Source organism: Piliocolobus tephrosceles, chromosome 4 (genome assembly GCF_002776525.5).
Source record: "Piliocolobus tephrosceles isolate RC106 chromosome 4, ASM277652v3, whole genome shotgun sequence".
Taxonomy (NCBI): domain Eukaryota; kingdom Metazoa; phylum Chordata; class Mammalia; order Primates; family Cercopithecidae; genus Piliocolobus; species Piliocolobus tephrosceles.
The window spans coordinates 176861391-176873798 of record NC_045437.1 but is presented as its reverse complement, the minus strand read 5'-3'; the positions used below and the strand labels follow the sequence as shown (position 1 = coordinate 176873798).

Below are 12408 nucleotides of genomic sequence, written 5' to 3'. Positions count from 1 at the left end.
TTTTTTTTTTTTTTTTTTTTTTTTTTTTTTTGAGACGGAGTCTCGATCTGTCGCCCAGGCTGGAGTGCAGTGGCGCGCTCTCGGCTCACTGCAGGCTCCGCCTCCCAGGTTCACGCCATTCTCCTGCCTCAGCCTCCCGAGTAGCTGGGACTACAGGCGCCCGCCATCTCGCCCGGCTAATTTTTGTATTTTTTAGTAGAGACGGGGTTTCACCGTGTTAGCCAGGATGGTCTCGATCTCCTGACCTCGTGATCCACCCGTCTCGGCCTCCCAAAGTGCTGGGATTACAGGCTTGAGCCACCGCGCCCGGCCGCCTTTTGATTTTTAAATGACCGACTTTGTCATAAAGTTTGGGATTAGGGTGAAGTGTTGCTGTTTTAGTCTGTTGGGGCTACCATAACAAAATACCACAGATGGAGTGGCTTAAACAACAGAAATTTATTTTGCAACGGTTCTGGATGCTGGGAAGTCCAAGAGCAAGGTGACTTATAGATTAACACCTTGCTGAGCAAACTCGTGGCCTTCTTGGTTATATGCAGGGAGAGCTCTGGTGTCTCTTCCTCTTGTAAAAATGGCACCAGCCCTGTCAGATTAGGGCCCTGCCCTTATAGATCTCATTTGACCTTTATTACTTCCTCAAAGCCCTGTCTCCAAATACAGTTACATTGGGGGTTAGGGCTTCAACATACGAATTTTTCAGTGGAGGGACATAATTTAGTCCGTAGCAGTGGCCTGTTCTGAAAGATGCAAGTATTCAGCTAGAATTGCAGTTTGTCCTTCTGCCACTTGGTGGTGCTGCGGCATAAAAGAAGCTGCAGGGCTTGACTGAGTGACATTATCAGTTGTAAACCAGTTGGTTATTCCATTCTTCGTAGTTTATTAATGCCTCGTTTTTCTTTTTCATTTCAACTTGTATTAACAGATGAGGAAAGATTTTGTTCTAATTTTCTAACTACTTATTAGACTTAGGCTGATATTTTGCGCTTTTTTTTTTTCTTTCCTTTTTGTGGAGAACGGGGTCTCGCTGTATTACCCAGGCAGGTCTCGAACTCCTGGGCTCAAGCTATCCTCCCGCCTCCGCCTCCCTGAGAGCTGGGATTACAGGCGTGAGCCACCGCGCCCGGCTAGGCTTATATTTTAAGCACTTTTCTCTTGCATTTAAGTTACGCAGTTCTACCATGGGTGCTTACAATTTTAAGTTGCTAATAGCATTTTTATTTAGCTTATTATAGCATTCATACAGTATATTAATGTTATTTTATTATATATGGCAGTCCAGAGGTGTTTTTGACACATCCCCAAACAGGGAAGAGGCTGTGGGCTAAGCCTAAAGCAGCAGTGGCAGACAAGCGACTTAGGGAGAAGATGTAAGTAATTATCAATAGAAAACTAAGGGCAGACCTGTCTTTTTTTTTTTTTTTTTTAGGTCAGTCTTAATTAGTAATTTCCAATCTTCTGTTTGACCTTTTGGCTCACCTTTGTTAATTTGACTATTTCTGAATAGTTGATTTGTTGAAATAGATTTAGGACTGTCAAAAGACAAAGTCACAACAAATTTAAAGATTGTGATGGGTTTATTTGCAATTTTAGAAATAAGCAATATTTTATTCCATAAAATAGAATGAGCATTCCAATGGCTGAGCAAAGGAGGTTGGCTTTAAAGACAGAAAAGAGCTGAGGAAAGCAGAACCAAAACCCAAATGTAGTTTGGCGTTTCAAAATCAGTTTTCTTCTGAAGGTTAAAGCAGAGGGGACTTCCTTGTGCTGACTGAAACTGGTCTGTTTTGGGATTTGGCTATTACCTGTTTCTCTCCAGATTTCTTGAAGGATAGTAGAACAACTTAGTTTTGGTTGGTGACATGGAATGTTAGCATGAGTAATTCCATTTTGTTCAGGTCTGTTGGGGCCTACTGTGGGAATGCAATCCGTACCATGGCCTCCTATAAGTTTTATTTAACAGGGCAAAGATGTTTTCTAAATATTGTAGAAGGCATAATCATCTCAATTGTATTTTTGTTGTGATTTGTGGTGAAACATCAACTTTCTTGAGAAGAAGCAAATAATACTTAGCTGTTACTTGTGGTTTCAAGATTTAATATATCATTCCTTATTATTTGGCAAAACAATGTTTTATTGTAATGAAACTGACTTTCATATGCACTTATATAATTTAGTAGAATTAATACAAAGCAACTATTAGTCAATTTATTCTGCCTCTTCCTGTAGGCTTATAGGATGAAGATTATAGACAGGATTTCATTGTCTCATACACTGCTGCTCTTTGGGTTACACTTTTTTTTTTTTTTTTTTTGAGACAGAGTCTTGTTCTGTCACCCAGGCTGGAGTGCAGTGGTACGATCTCAGTTCACTGCAACCCAACATCCACCTCCTGGGTTCAAGCGATTCTCCTGTCAGCCTCCCGAATAGCTGGGAGTACAGGCGCATGCAACCACGTTCAGCTAAATTTTGTATTTTTAGAGACGGGGTTTCACCATGTTGGCCAGGCTGGTCTTGAACTCCTGACCTTGTGATCCACCAGCCTGGGCCTCCCAAAGTGCTGGGATTACAAGTGTGAGCCACTGTGCCCGGCCCTTTGGGTAACACTTTAAAAAAAATTTTACATGTGGATTTTTATCGTTTACCATTAGAGAAGTTGATGATACTCCTTTTGTCAGGAGAATTAAATGCTATATTATAATACAACAATAGATTTGATTCACAGGAGGTGTGGTATAAAAATTTTTGTCTTTGGTGTCTGTTTATATATTTCAACTATTAAAACTTTTTCCTGGCAAATATTTAATGAGAATACTTGCCTAATTTTACAGGCAAATCTATTTTATCACTTGCAGAATTGATTGGAGAGTTTGAATCTACCTCTTTTAGTGCTGGTGACCCTTGCTGTTTTGCCTCATATTGTACTACTTCCTCCCATGTAATTCTTAAGCTGTAGCCATTCCTGGCTCTCTAAACAGGAGGCCTTTTTTCTCCTTGTTGGTTTGGCAAACTCCTATTTATCTTTTAGGTCCTAGCTCCTGTTTACCCAGCAGAATAGACTCCGGTCTGTAACCAAAGGTGACCATCCCCCAACTCTCAAAGATGACTACTGAAGACTGAGTTAGGCACCCTCCTCCTACCTCATAATACTTACATTAAAATTTTTTCTGTTGTAGACTGAACTGCTTAAAGGGTGCTGCTTGCGTCATTCATTACTAAATTTACTGCCTAGAGCAGTGCCTGTCACTTATTAAGCACAAAGTACATAGTTGAGTGAAAGCACTAAGAAGAACTAAACATTCTAGCTGTGTGACCCCATGAAAATTACATTCAGGATGAGATAGTGTCATATGTAGAGAAGAATAGATTAATTCAAAGAATAGACTTTAATGTTATACCATATTTGCTGTATTACTTTTGATAAATGTGTGTGCAGAGTTTTTTTTATTATTGCTGAATTATTTGTGAGTAAATTACAGACATAATGCCCCTTTGTCCTTAATTGCTTCTGCATGTATGTTTTAAGAACGAGGAATTCTTTTAGGGTAATCACAGTGAAATTTCTCAAATTCAGGAATATAACATTGATATGGTGCTGTTTGTTATCTAATGGGCAGTTCATATTCACATTCACTAATTGCCCATTATGATTCAGCAGTTCCCACTGGTTTGCCCATCCAGGATCCAATCCATGCTCATTTGTTGCATTTGCATTTAATTGACACATCTCTTCAGTCTCCTTTAATCTGAAACTGTCACTTTTTCTTCAGTACTTTTTTTTATTAAGCATATAGTTAGATAGTATTTGTAACACAAAGATAACAGCCTCAGCCCATAAGGATTTTAGATTATACAATTTCCTTTCAGCATAATATCCAATTATGCAGATTCACATGACTAGCTATGTGTACTTATTTCTGATTTTTGAGGCATTATTCAAAGAATAGAGCTAAGGAGAAGAACTATAAAACTAGAATTTAAGAAACATATACAATTTTTAAAACTTTTTCTGTTTTTTTGTTTTTGTTTGTTTTTTAAGATGGAGTTTTGCTCTTGTTGCCCAGGCTGGAGTGCAATAGCATGATCTCAGGCAGTTCAAGCGATTCTCCTGCCTCAGCCTCCCGAGTAGCTGGGATTACAGGCATGCGCCACCCCGCCCAGCTAATTTTGTATTTTTAGTAGAGATGGAATTTCTTCATGTTGGTCAGGCTGGTCTCGAACTCCCGACCTCTGGTGATTCACCCGCCTCGGCCTCCCCTTAGTGCTGGGACTACAGGCGTGAGCCACCGCACCCAGTCTGTTTTTTTTTTTTTCTTTGTTTTTTTTTTGGACAGGGTCTTGCTCTGTTACCTAGACTGGAGTGCAGTGGGGCGGTGATCACAGCTCACTGTAGCCTGGAACTCCTCGGATCAAGTGATCCTCTCACCCCAGCCTACGGAGTAACTAGAAAAACAGGCATGGGGCCGGGTGTGGTGGCTCATACCCATAATCCAGCACTTTGGGAGGCTGAGGCGGGTGGATCACCTGAGGTCAGGAGTTCGACACCAGCCTGGCCAACATGGTGAAACCCTGTCTCTACCAAAAGTACAAAACTTAACTGGGCGTGGTGGCGGGCACATGTAATCCCAGCTGCTCAGGAGTCTGAGGCAGAATTGCAAGCAAGACCTGGGAGGCAGAGGTTGCACTGAGCCAAAAGCCCACCATTGCACTCCAGCCCGGGCAACAAGAGCGAAACTCTATCTCAAAAAAAAAAAAAAAAAGAAAAGAAGAAAAACAGGTGTGCACCACCATGCCAGGCTAATTTTTACTTATATTTTTTGTATAGATGGAGTCTCACTATGTTGCCTAGGCTGGTCTCGAACAGCTGGGCTCAAGTGATCCTCCCTCTTTGGCCTCCCAAAGTTCTGAGATTGCAGGTGTGAGTCACTGTGCCCAGTCCCATTTTTCTGAAGTGCGGTTACTTGTCTAATACACACACACACACCCCCCTGAGTTTTTAATATATTCTTGATATGAATGTATTGTCTCTTCTGGTTTATCTTTAGATTCTCTCTTCTTTTTTTTTTTTTTTTTTTTTTTTTGAGACGGAGTCTCGCTCTGTCGCCCAGGCTGGAGTGCAGTGGCCGGGCCTCAGCTCACTGCAAGCTCCGCCTCCCAGGTTCACACCATTCTCCTGCCTCAGCCTCCCGAGTAGCTGGGACTACAGGCGCCCGCCACCTCGCCTGGCTAGTTTTTTGTATTTTTTAGTAGAGACGGGGTTTCACCGTGTTAGCCAGGATGGTCTCGATCTCCTGACCTCGTGATCCGCCCGTCTCGGCCTCCCAAAGTGCTGGGATTACAGGCTTGAGCCACCGCGCCCGGCCTAGACTCTCTTAATGGTGTCTTTGAAGACAGTTGCACATATTGATAGGTAAACTTTTAAGTCAACCAGCCTTAATTGTTAAAATTATAAATCTAAGCCAACAAGATTGATTTATTAACTGAAAACATTATTAAGCTCTGTCTCAAGCAGTAGATTAGACCTTAGTTTCGAAGAAAAGGAAACCCAAAGCATCTGGACTTTTCCTCTGATGGGAATGCTCAGACAGCTTGCATGGGCCAGTTCCACATGATTGATGATTTCATTACCTTGCCTTCTGTATGTAAGTGTTAAGATTTGGGGAGTGGGAAATCTTGAAACCTCTATCACGAGCCTTCAGGATTTTATTCTGTGAAAGGTGTATAGTTTTGGTGTGTTTGAATGTCAGCTATCAGGTCTACAGAGGACTGGTTCTCTATATACCTGCTCTACCACCTGTGGATACAGTATTAGAAACAGTAGGGCACAAGAACTTTTTTTACATCTCATATGCACTTCTGTACCAGCCTGTCATTTCTAGAAGTAGTGAATACAACTAATGTCCCCTTTTTCTGAGTTTTGTCTTTAGAATAAATTTTAATGAACTAGAGGCCTAACAACTAAAATGAAAATTTCATCCAAATTTTTTGTTTCCAGGTCTTTGAAGAAACTGGTTTTGATATCAAAGACTATATTTGTAAGGATGATTACATTGAACTTCGAATCAATGACCAGCTTGCTCGTTTGTACATAATTCCAGGAATTCCAAAAGACACAAAATTTAACCCAAAAACTAGAAGAGAAATTCGGGTATGTAACAAGCATATTTTCAGGTTACTGGTATCCCAAATGAATAGGTAGGGAATTCTTTTTATAAACTCCTTGATAAAAATTAACTAAATGAATTATTTTCTTCTGTATTTCAGAACATTGAGTGGTTCTCTATTGAGAAATTGCCTTGTCATAGAAATGATATGACCCCCAAATCCAAACTTGGTTTGGCACCTAACAAATTTTTTATGGCCATTCCCTTTATCAGGTGTGTTCATATTTCTTGAAATGACACTTTCATGATTGTGATAGTCGTCTTCTGTCTTTAGCCATATTTTGAAAGTGAATTCTTAATGTTTCTGCAGACCATTAAGGGACTGGCTTTCTCGAAGATTTGGCGATTCCTCAGACAGTGACAATGGATTTTCCTCAACTGGTAGCACGCCGGCTAAACCCACTGTGGAAAAATTGAGGTAAAGAAATATATTCATGGAATCCTGATTTTCTGATAGTTTTTAAAAGTAGAATAATAGTATTTTGCTTCTAAAATTTGCAGAGGGTGTAAGATTTCTTTTTATAGATACTCTTTGTTACTGGTCTCACAGATAATAGAAGATTTTTTTAAAGGGTTTCTGATGAGATGAAAAAGGTTAATTGGAGTTGGAAAGGAGCTTCAGGCACCTTTTAAAATAGTATACTCAAGAGGATACCAACTTTTTAGATAGAACACTAGGAAAAAAAAATCTTGTGTGTTCTTAGTGTTACTTCTCTGTTCTCTTATCCTACTTTTAAGATAATTGAGTTTCTAAAGACATTTGGATGGAGGATATATTAAATTTTGTTTTCTTGTAGGGGAGAGGAAGGATGCTAATACGACTTGTTAAATTGGAGATAGAACAGTGAAGACTTGGGTTTTAAAAAACATTTCCCAGCTGGGCGCAGTGGCTCACGCCTGTAATCCCAGCACTTTGGGAGGCCGAGGCAGGTGGATCACCTGAGGTCAGGAGTTCGAGACGAGCCTGGCCAGCATGGTGAAACCCCATCTGTACTATAAAAATACAAAAATTAGCTGGGTGTGGTGGCAGGCACCTGTAATCCCAGCTACTCAGGAGGCTGAGGCAGGAGAATCTCTTGAACCTGGGAGGCGGAGGTTACAGTGAGCCAAGATAGTGGCGCTGTACTCCAGCCTGGGTGACAGAGCAAGACTCGTCTCAAAAAATAAAAAATAAAAAATTTGTATCAGAGACTGTGTATTATCAAAAGTGACTACTACCTGGACATGAACCATGAAGAACATTTTCTTGCTTGGAACTTTTTGTTTTCGTTGCCCAGGCTGGAGTAGAGTGGCATGATCACAGCTCACTGCAGCCTTGACCTTCTGGACTCAAGTAATTGGCCCACTTAGTCCCCTGAGTCGCTGGGAACACGGGCAGATGCCACTAAGCCTGGCTAATTTTTAAAAATTTTTTGTAAAGATGGGACTCTCCCTATGTTGCCCAGGTTGCTGTTAAACTTTTGGGCTCCAGTGATCCTCCTGCCTCAGCTTCCCAAAGTTTTGAGATTACAGGCATGAGCCACGCTGCCTGGCCTCTGGCTTACAACTTAATTGCATCCAAGTCAGTTACGGAGTAGGCTGGGGAAGTAACTTTGTTAAATAAGCCTGTGTTTTTAAACATATATATATATATATATATATATATATATATATATGTTAAGCATAATCACCTTGTTAGAAAGTTGCCTATGTTAGATTCAGAAAGAGTTGATTTTTACATTTTCTGTAATTTGGATTTGCTTTTATGACAGAGCTTCAGAAATAGGAGTAAACCACCTCTATAGTAAGTGTTTCTTAAATAGGTAGCATTCCATTTTAGATGAATATTCTGAGGACAGGAGCTTGGACTAAATGGCCTGATGTCTTTCAGAATCTATGGTTATTGTAATATTAGTCAAAAGTTGGTCTCGAACTCCTGACCTCGAGCGATCTACCCTTCTCAGCCTTCTAAAGTGCTGGGAGTATAGGTGTGAGCTACCGCACTCAGCATGCATGAGTACAACATTTTAAAATTAGATTCTTTTGCAGAAGAATTCAAGACTGGGTCTTTACTTAATTTGCTCATTCATTATATTGTGCCCTTTAATTTTATATTTTAGAGGGTAACTTACTTTCTCAGATCCTCTTCCAGCTAGGATGTGGTCTGTAACTGACTTGTACAGTTTCAAAAAATTAGCAGGGCAAGGTGGCATGTGCCTGTAGTCTCAGCGACTTTGGAGACTGAGGTGAGAGAATGGCTTGAGCCTGAGAGGTTGAGGCCACGGTGAGCTGTGATCATTCCCTGCACTCCAGCCTGGATGACAGAGGGAAACCCAGTCTCAAAAAAAAAGGAAAATACATTCATTTGTTTCATCTAAATTTAGATTTATATTCTCTATATTTTTTAATGTACACTATAATCACTTATAGGGAGGAGATGGCCTGGATAATTTTTTAAAGTCTAGGATGAAAAATAGTAATAGCTTATTAATTCATTCGAGAAATACTTACTGAATACCAGGCACTTATCTGGGTGATGGGGATAAAGCAGTACAGATTAAAATCTCTGCCCTCATAGAACTTATATTCCAGTGGGGGAGATAGACAGTAAATAAGAAAACAAAACATGTAGTCTATAAATTTAACTATTAAGGTGTTAAAAGAACTATAAGTGAACATTTTCTGATTTGATTATTTTTTAAATCTTGGTATAGTCGAACCAAATTCCGCCACAGTCAGCAGTTATTTCCTGATGGTTCTCCTGGTGACCAGTGGGTAAAGCACAGGCAATCACTGCAGCAAAAGCCATATAATAATCATTCTGAAATGTCTGACCTTTTAAAAGGAAAGGTGAGTGATACACAAGTACAGTCTTTTCAGAAATTTAGATCTTTGGCTTTGAAATCATTCTCAATTGAGGAATTACATCTTATAATAGTTACAGAGAGCTCTGAGTTACTGATCAAAGCCTTGTATGTTCCTTACTTGTGATTTGAAGTAGGGCTGAGGCTTCTTAACGTTTACAGTTCTGGTGTAAATCCCGTACAGTGAATAATAAGAATTAACATCTGACTTTTGTGTATATGCTGCCAATGAAAAGTTCATTTAAAAATAAGTCATAAGGAAAATATTTTCCAAATTAACGTAAGTGGGATCTATTGGCTTTTGTTCAGGAAGAAAAAGTAACAGCGTATTGTAAACTTCGATTTTCATTGTTGTATTTGAGTGTATAATTACACTGCTATTAATACTTGTTTTCCTTTTTCCACATGTTCTAAGCACCACAATTTATTTATTCATAACACTGTTAATGCACATTTTGCTTGTTTCCAGTTTGGGGCTTTAACAGTGCTACTATGAACATTCCTATACCTGTCTTTTGATGAATATACACAGTTCTGTGTAACTAAAAGGAAAGAAAAGTAGAATTGTTGGATCACTGGATATGCCTGTGTTACGGAGTTCTAATTGTTCCACATCTTTACTAATACTTGATATTATCTGTCTTTTTAATTTCAGGTTTCAATGTTACTTTTTATTTTTTTTTTAATTTTAAAAATATACTGGGCTTGGTTGGGCATGGTGGCTCATGGCTATAATCCCAGCACTTTGGGAGTCTGAGGCGGTGGATCACCTGAGGTCAGGAGTTCGAGACCAGCCTGACCAACATGGTGAAACCCTGTCTTTACTAAAAATACAAAAAATTAGCCGGGCGTAGTGGCAGACTCTTGTAATCCCAGTTACTTTGGAGCCCGAGGCAGGAGAATTGCTTGAATCCGGGAAGCAGAGGCTGCAGTGAGCCGAGATTGTGCCATTGTACTCCAGCCTGGGCAATAAGAGCGAAACGCTGTCTCAAAGAAACAAAACAAAACAAAAAATTGTGTGTGTGTGTGTGTATATACAGGGCTTGTCAAAAGTAAACTTTTATGCTTCAGAAGACATTTTCAAAATAGTGAAAAGATAGCCCACAAAATAGGAGAAAATATTTGCAAATTATATATGATAAGAGGTTAATATCCAGAATATGTAAAGAATTCTTAGAACTCAACAACAACAAAACAACCTAATTTAAAACTGGTCAGAAGACTTGAATAGACAGTTCTCCAAAGAAGATATGCAAATGGCCAATAAGTACACAAAAGATGCTCAACATTATTAATCATTAGGGAACATTATTAATAATCAGTGGTATCTCCACAGCGAGATACCACTTCTTACCCATTAGGATGGCTATAATAAAAAACAAAAATAACAGAAAGCAAGTATCGGTGAGGATGTGGAGAAATTGGAGACCTTGTGCATTGCTGATGGGAGTGTAAAATGGTGCAGCTGCTGTGGAAAACAGTTTGGCAATTTCTCAAACAGTTAAATACAGAGTTACCATATGACTCAGCAATTCCATTCCTAGGTAATACCCAAAAGAATTGAAAGCAGGAACTTAAACAGCAAACTTGTATACCAATGTTCATATCAGCATTACTCACAATAGCCAAAAGGTGGAAACAACTCATATGCCTGTCAACAGATGAATGGATACAGAATGTGGTGTATATACCCATAATGGAATATCATTCAGCCTTAAAGAAATTAAGAAATGAAATTCCGCCCAGGCATGGTGGCTCATGCCTGTAATCCCAACTCTTTGGTACTTGAGCCCAGTAGTTGGAGACCCACATGGGCAGCGTGTCTCTACTACTAAAAATAGAAAAAATTAGTCAGGCGTGGTAGTGCACGCATGTAGTTCCAGCTGTTCAGGAGGCTGAGGTGGGACAATCAACTGAACCTGGGAAGTCAAGGCTGTAGTGGTGCCACTGCACTCCAGCCTGGGCAATGGGAGTGAGACCCAGTCTCCAAAAAAATAAATAAATAAAATTCTGAAGCATGCTACAATATGGGTGAACCTCGAGGACATTATGCTAAGTGAAATAAGCCAGACACAAAAGGATAAATACTGTATTAATGTTATTCCATTCCTAAATAGGCAAATTCATAGAGACACAAAGTCAATTAGAGATTACCAAGGCTAGAGGGAGGGGAGAATAGGGAGTTACTGTTTATTGGTTGTAAGGTTTTTGTTTGGGATGATAAAAGTTGGGGAAGTAGGTAGTGCTGACTATACTTAATGCCACTGAATTATACAATCACAAGTGGTTGATGTGGTAAATTGTATGTATATTGTACCACAATTAAAAAGCATGCTGGGAAGAGTGGAATGAAACTAAATTAAAAGTGTGCAGTAACATGAGTCATTCAAAGCCGTATTTTCTTCACATCACTTACTTAGGTTATTATTTTCCAGCAATCTTAGCAACTGGTTTTTTCCTGTAGGTTGGAATGTAAACAAACATTCTTATTTTATATATGTATATTTTAGAAGTTCCTCCTATTTATACTATTTAGCCAGTCCTGAAATTGCTATCATTTCAGTATCTCAAACGACAAATTAATGTTTAAAATGTTCGTTTTAATTTAAACTTAAGAATTTTTTGGTAGGAAAATTATCTTAAAGCAATTTAATAGTAAGATTTAAACTGTTGCATGTCTAAGTTTAGGAATAATGGCCCACATTTTAAAAACATCAATCTTAGCCAGGCACAGTGGCTCACGCCTGTAATTCTAGCACTTTGGGAGGCCAACGTGGGTGGATCACTTGAGGTCAGGAGTTTGAGACCAGCCTGGCCAACATGGTGAAAACCTTCACTGTCTCTTATTAAAAATACAAAAATTAGCCAGGTGTGGTGGCATCTGCTTGTAATCCCAGCTACTCACCAGGCTGAAGCAGGAGAATCGCTTGAACCTGGGAGGCGAGGTTGCAGTGAGCCAAGTACTGCGCTCCAGCCTGGGCAACACATTGAGACTCTATTTAAAAAATAGTAATCTTTGTTGCTTTGTAAAAATATAGTAAACATTTCATAAAAATTAAGTGCTTATTAATAATTTAAAGCAGATTTCTAGGGTAACGATTGCTACATCTACCCATTTTCTGCTTTAAGAACTGTGGCCAATGTCCCTCAGCACAGAGAGGTTCCATTTATGCATTAGAAACAAGATCTATAAGCAGACATGGGATAAGGCAAGAGGTGTGGAAAGATGTCTGTCTGTTTTTTTCTTTATTCTTTTTTTTTTTTTTTTTTAAAGAGACGGAGTCTCTCTCTGTCACCTACACTGTAGTGCAGTGGTGCCATCTCGGCTCACTGCAACCTCCACCTCCTGGGTTCGGGCGATCTTCCTGCCTCAAGCCTCCTGAGTAGCTGGGACTGTAGGCGTG

At 39.6% G+C, this 12408-nt stretch overlaps 1 protein-coding gene across 4 annotated transcripts in view; it reads left to right on the top strand.

Annotated features, from left to right (window-relative positions):
• DCP2 (decapping mRNA 2) overlaps nucleotides 1-12408 on the top strand; it is a 43285-nt gene that overhangs the window by 17434 nt on the left and 13443 nt on the right. For all 4 annotated transcript variants that reach the window (XM_023197738.2, XM_023197728.2, XM_031935499.1 and 1 more), the window contains 4 exons: nucleotides 5993-6145; nucleotides 6262-6374; nucleotides 6472-6579; nucleotides 8855-8990. In XM_023197738.2, the coding sequence (XP_023053506.1) occupies nucleotides 5993-6145; nucleotides 6262-6374; nucleotides 6472-6579; nucleotides 8855-8990 (510 nt within the window). The remainder of the gene's footprint in view (nucleotides 1-5992; nucleotides 6146-6261; nucleotides 6375-6471; nucleotides 6580-8854; nucleotides 8991-12408) is intronic.